The sequence below is a fragment of the Monoraphidium neglectum genome, assembly GCF_000611645.1.
Source record: "Monoraphidium neglectum strain SAG 48.87 unplaced genomic scaffold scaffold04713, whole genome shotgun sequence".
In the NCBI taxonomy this organism is placed as follows: Eukaryota; Viridiplantae; Chlorophyta; class Chlorophyceae; order Sphaeropleales; family Selenastraceae; genus Monoraphidium; species Monoraphidium neglectum.
In genome coordinates this window covers 1-4,067 of record NW_014008916.1, presented here as the reverse complement: position 1 = coordinate 4,067, position 4,067 = coordinate 1, and the positions used below count along the sequence as shown (strand labels likewise).

Sequence of the window (4,067 nt, the reverse complement as noted above, 5' to 3'; positions counted from 1 at the left end):
GGCGGTCCCCTTGCCGTCGGCGTGCGCCGCCACCGCCGCCGCCGTTGCCGCGGCGGCCGCCTGCTGCTGCTGCTGCGCGGCGTGCTGGGCAGCCGCGCCTTTGTGCAGTGCGGCCGGGTCGAGGCGCGGCCGCTTGGCGGGCGGCTGCTCGATGGGGGCGTTCTCCGGCACAGCTGGCTGCTGCCCGTTTATGGCTAGCCAATGGACACTGACGCCGACGTCGCGCGGCACCTTCGGCAGCGGCGCCTCGATAAGCTGCAGAACGCAAGCGGCGGGCCATGCGAGCGTGAGAGCGAGTGCGCGCGCATCTGTGTGCTTGTGTGAGCGTGGGGTTTTCTTAAACACCAGGCATCCGCAACAGGCAGGGGCACAGCCGCTGCCACCTAGCTGTATAAACTCTGCTGCGGTGCTGCACCTCGCCCCACCACCACAGCGCATCACGAGCCTCCCATGCGGCTGCAATTCCAGGTCCTGCGCTGGCATGCGGCTGTCGCGCGTGCCTGGCTGAAGGGTCGCTCTGGGTCTGCGAGGAAAAACAGGTCCGGGTGGCCGCTCGCCCGCACGAAGCGCGCAGGGTCACGGCTGCCGAAGCCATACAGCGGCTGCGGCGCAAGGGCGGCATGAACAGGCGGCAGTGGTGAGGGGCAAGCTAAGCACGCATTTCCGGGCGTTGCGGTGCTGCTGATCACTTGTGTGCCTCTTGAGCCAGGCCTGTCCCTGCAGGCGCCCCGCATCCCGCACCTCGGCGTTCCTCAGCCGCAGCGCATTGTTGATGTCCTCTGTGGTGACCTTGAGGCGCTTCGAGTGCTTTGCAAACTTGAGCGCCTCCTGGTGAGGCAGGAGGTTTGGCGCATCGACGTTCGGCACCCGCCTCACGCAGCGCTGTGCAGGCGCCCGACCGCCACCAGCGCAACCCCGATCGACTGTACCTGGATCACCTCCCTCAACCGATACTCTACATCCGGGGCCAGCGCCTTTGCAGCATCGTCTGAAAGCTGGGGGATGTCCAGGCTGTGAGCAATGGCCTGGACGGTCCCGGGAGTGATGAAGCTCATTCTGATGGGCTAATTCAGATGAACCATGGCGTTGCAGTGAGCTCTGTACAAATGGATCACTTCTAGATCACGGTGTGAGTGTCAGCAGCGTCGGGTGGCTGGCTCAAGACTCCATAGACGGAACTTAGCATAGTGCTTCGGCTACTGATGGTATGTGATATCGAGCGTACATGAGCCTGCCGACGACGAGCGCCTCTACAAGGTTCAACGTCGTCAAGTTGAGACGCCCAGCTTGAGAGCCACCGCAAGCAGCAGCTGAGCTGTTCAACGTGTCCAGGAGGGGGTTGAGATGGCAGCAAAGCAGAATTTTGGCAATGCAGTAGAGATGGACGTACTTGGGATGTTTCGGACAAAGCAGCATCACTGCGCTGCTTGCGCGCTGGCAATCCTCAGCGGTCAACAGGCGCACAGCCCAAGGAATGGTGCGGAAGTGCTCGCAGGGACGAGCACGTCGTGCCAAGCTGTACGCGTCCCGCTTGGATTTTTCCCAGTGCTCATAGGTGTTGTGGGCCTAATCCAGGGCAGCAGAGTCACAAAACCACAGTGGATGCATTTGCACGTTGCAATAAGAAATCAAGGCCCTTGGGCACCCCGCATGCACGCCGCATCCGGCACGGCTTGCTGGCTGCCGTTGCTTCGGCCTGGTATTACCGGCGTGTCTCATGCAGCGCTATGCCCAATCCCATGGCCGTGAGCGGCTTGATACCGTATACAAGTGCAGTCCCACCGTGCAGCCTGCCCTGTCGCACCAGCAACCAGCCTCCCCATGCGCCAGCGTCTATCAGTGTCAAACAGCATCCGTACCTGCATCTGGACTGTGCCCAAGACGCGTTAGATGACGGCTTCATGATTTTCCGGCCTAGTGCGACCGTTACTCTTTACACACAAGCAAACTCACGCACGCATGCACGCACACATGGATGCACGCATCAACATATCAGTGTCCATCTCAAACGCCTCCTGTTGCTGCAAATGGCTTATTCACTGACCAGGGCGTGCACACGCACATCAAGCCAGGGCGTGCACACGCACAAGGCTCTTTTTACCACGTGTGTGAGCGCATGGCTGAAACGTTCCCTGCGTGAGGGGCGAGCTGCTGTAGTCCACCTCCTCCAACGGCATGATGACAGTCTTTACCTAAGCTCCGCATCTGGCGCATGCGGCTGCGACTTTGTTTGAATGACCTTTGCGTTGTGTGTGCGGTACCGTAAAGTAACTGGATGATGCTTGCCGCCTGGGTGACGCGACTCGGCACGGGGTGCCGCCTCTGCACAATCAAGGCGCATATATCAAGCAGATGATTTCGCCGGCCACCCTTCCGTGATCCCCACTCGTTCAGCAAGACCGCCGTCAGACAGCATCGTTTGCGAGATCACCCGATTGCCCGCTCGGGCCACAGCTGTCGTGGCGAGCAGCTATAAGCCTTTCACTTCAACGCTGCGTGCTCTATCTAGCAACATGGCCAAGGACCGCAGCACGTTCTTTGTGGCCGCCCTGCTGGCCTGCCTGCTGTTGAGCGCTTCCACAACACAAGGTGCGGGGCGGCTGCTGCCCACTGTGCAACCTCAAGTTGACATCCCAAACAGCAGTGGCAGGGCATGCACAGGGCTCTCTGCAGCTGTTGAAGGGGCATGAGGTATTCAGCCCAGTGCCGGATGCTGTTTGGATTCGACCCTAGGCAGAGCCATCAGGACGTACTAAGCGGGCGCCGGCCATGCGCCCTCTCGCCCCCACCCTCCACCTCACAACAAGCAGCTGCTGATCCTGTGCCGTTTGGCGGGCTGCCTGGCGGCCGGCGCCTGCTGCAGCGGAGCAGAAGCAGGGCCAACAGCGCGCAGGACGCGTGGGGCATGAGCATGGCCCAGCAGTCAATTGGCCTTGCCGCAAGGAACCCGGGGTTCGGCAGCACGCGCGCCGCAACGGCGACAAACCAGGCGCGTAGGATCTTGATCTGGGAAGCGGCTGCATTGCGGCGCTTCCTGAATCTCTGCCTGACGGTGCACGTGAGCGGACACGACAATGTGTGTTTGACAACTCAACAAGGCATCTGGGCGGCGATCCATGGGCCAACCAAAACGCTGGGCTGCACACTCTCAAACCGTTCCCTCACTTCTGAACACGCCCACCCACACGCAACCTCCTCCCACCACAGTTCACCGCCGGCCAGTGGGGAGACCCGTGGACGAACATCGGGCGTGGCCACTGACCACCGCACAAGTGCTCGTCGCGGAGCTAGGGCCATGCGCCTGCCGCCGGGTGGTGGCTATGGGCGAGTCGTCGTCTTCCAGGGAACCGCTGCATGCGCCCGCGGCCCGTCGCAACGCATATACCTGCCATTCTTTCAAAGACTTACATATCGACGGAGCTGAGAACATGGCAATCGGGACCAAAATCACAATGCAAATTGAAACTGAGAATGGCGGCATACGGCTCCTTGTGGCACACAGATCATGATTAGGCGTCATGGGCGGCGCTGGCACCCCTTGGAACGTCTACAGAAATCTGCTTTTACAAATTGATGGGCTGCGCCGGCTGCATGTCACCCTGTCTGCATGTGCCTTTGAAGAGGCCCCAATGCGCATGCTTTGCATCCCAGCCAGACCAACTCAAGCATGAATCCCATATTTGCCGCAAACAGTCTGAACACGACACAGGCGGCACAAAGGGATAACAAGCCCCAAAACCTCAATGTTTGATTTTCTTAAGGCCTGCTGCAAGCATTCCTGACGAAGGAACTGTTGGTCCATGGGAATGTTGCCTTTGTAAACGTCCTGGTCACCTCGAGGTCGTTCCTCCGCATATGCAGCCTCCAGATACCGACATCCAGAAATCGACGCGACGCCAGCAAACAAGCAGGGCAGGGCCCCCCGCACCCCCGGCGAGCCGCAGGTGCTCACGTCGTGGCGCGCCGGCGGCCCCACTGTCGTTGGAGAGAAGTGCGTCGTGGATTGCGTTGCAACCAGTCCTCAGGGTGCCGCGGAATCGCCATGCAGCACGGTTTGTCCCCCCCCC

General features: G+C 60.8%; 1 protein-coding gene across 1 annotated transcript; it reads right to left on the bottom strand.

Annotated features, from left to right (window-relative positions):
* Positions 1–437: 437 nt before the first annotated feature.
* MNEG_14722 (Transcription initiation factor TFIID subunit 6) lies at positions 438–1,055 on the bottom strand (the record flags this gene model as incomplete). Its single annotated transcript, XM_014036807.1, has 3 exons — positions 438–602; positions 742–828; positions 930–1,055. 3 exons carry the CDS (start codon positions 1,053–1,055, stop codon positions 438–440), a joined length of 378 nt encoding a protein of 125 aa, XP_013892261.1.
* Between the last annotated feature and the right edge of the window lie 3,012 nt (positions 1,056–4,067).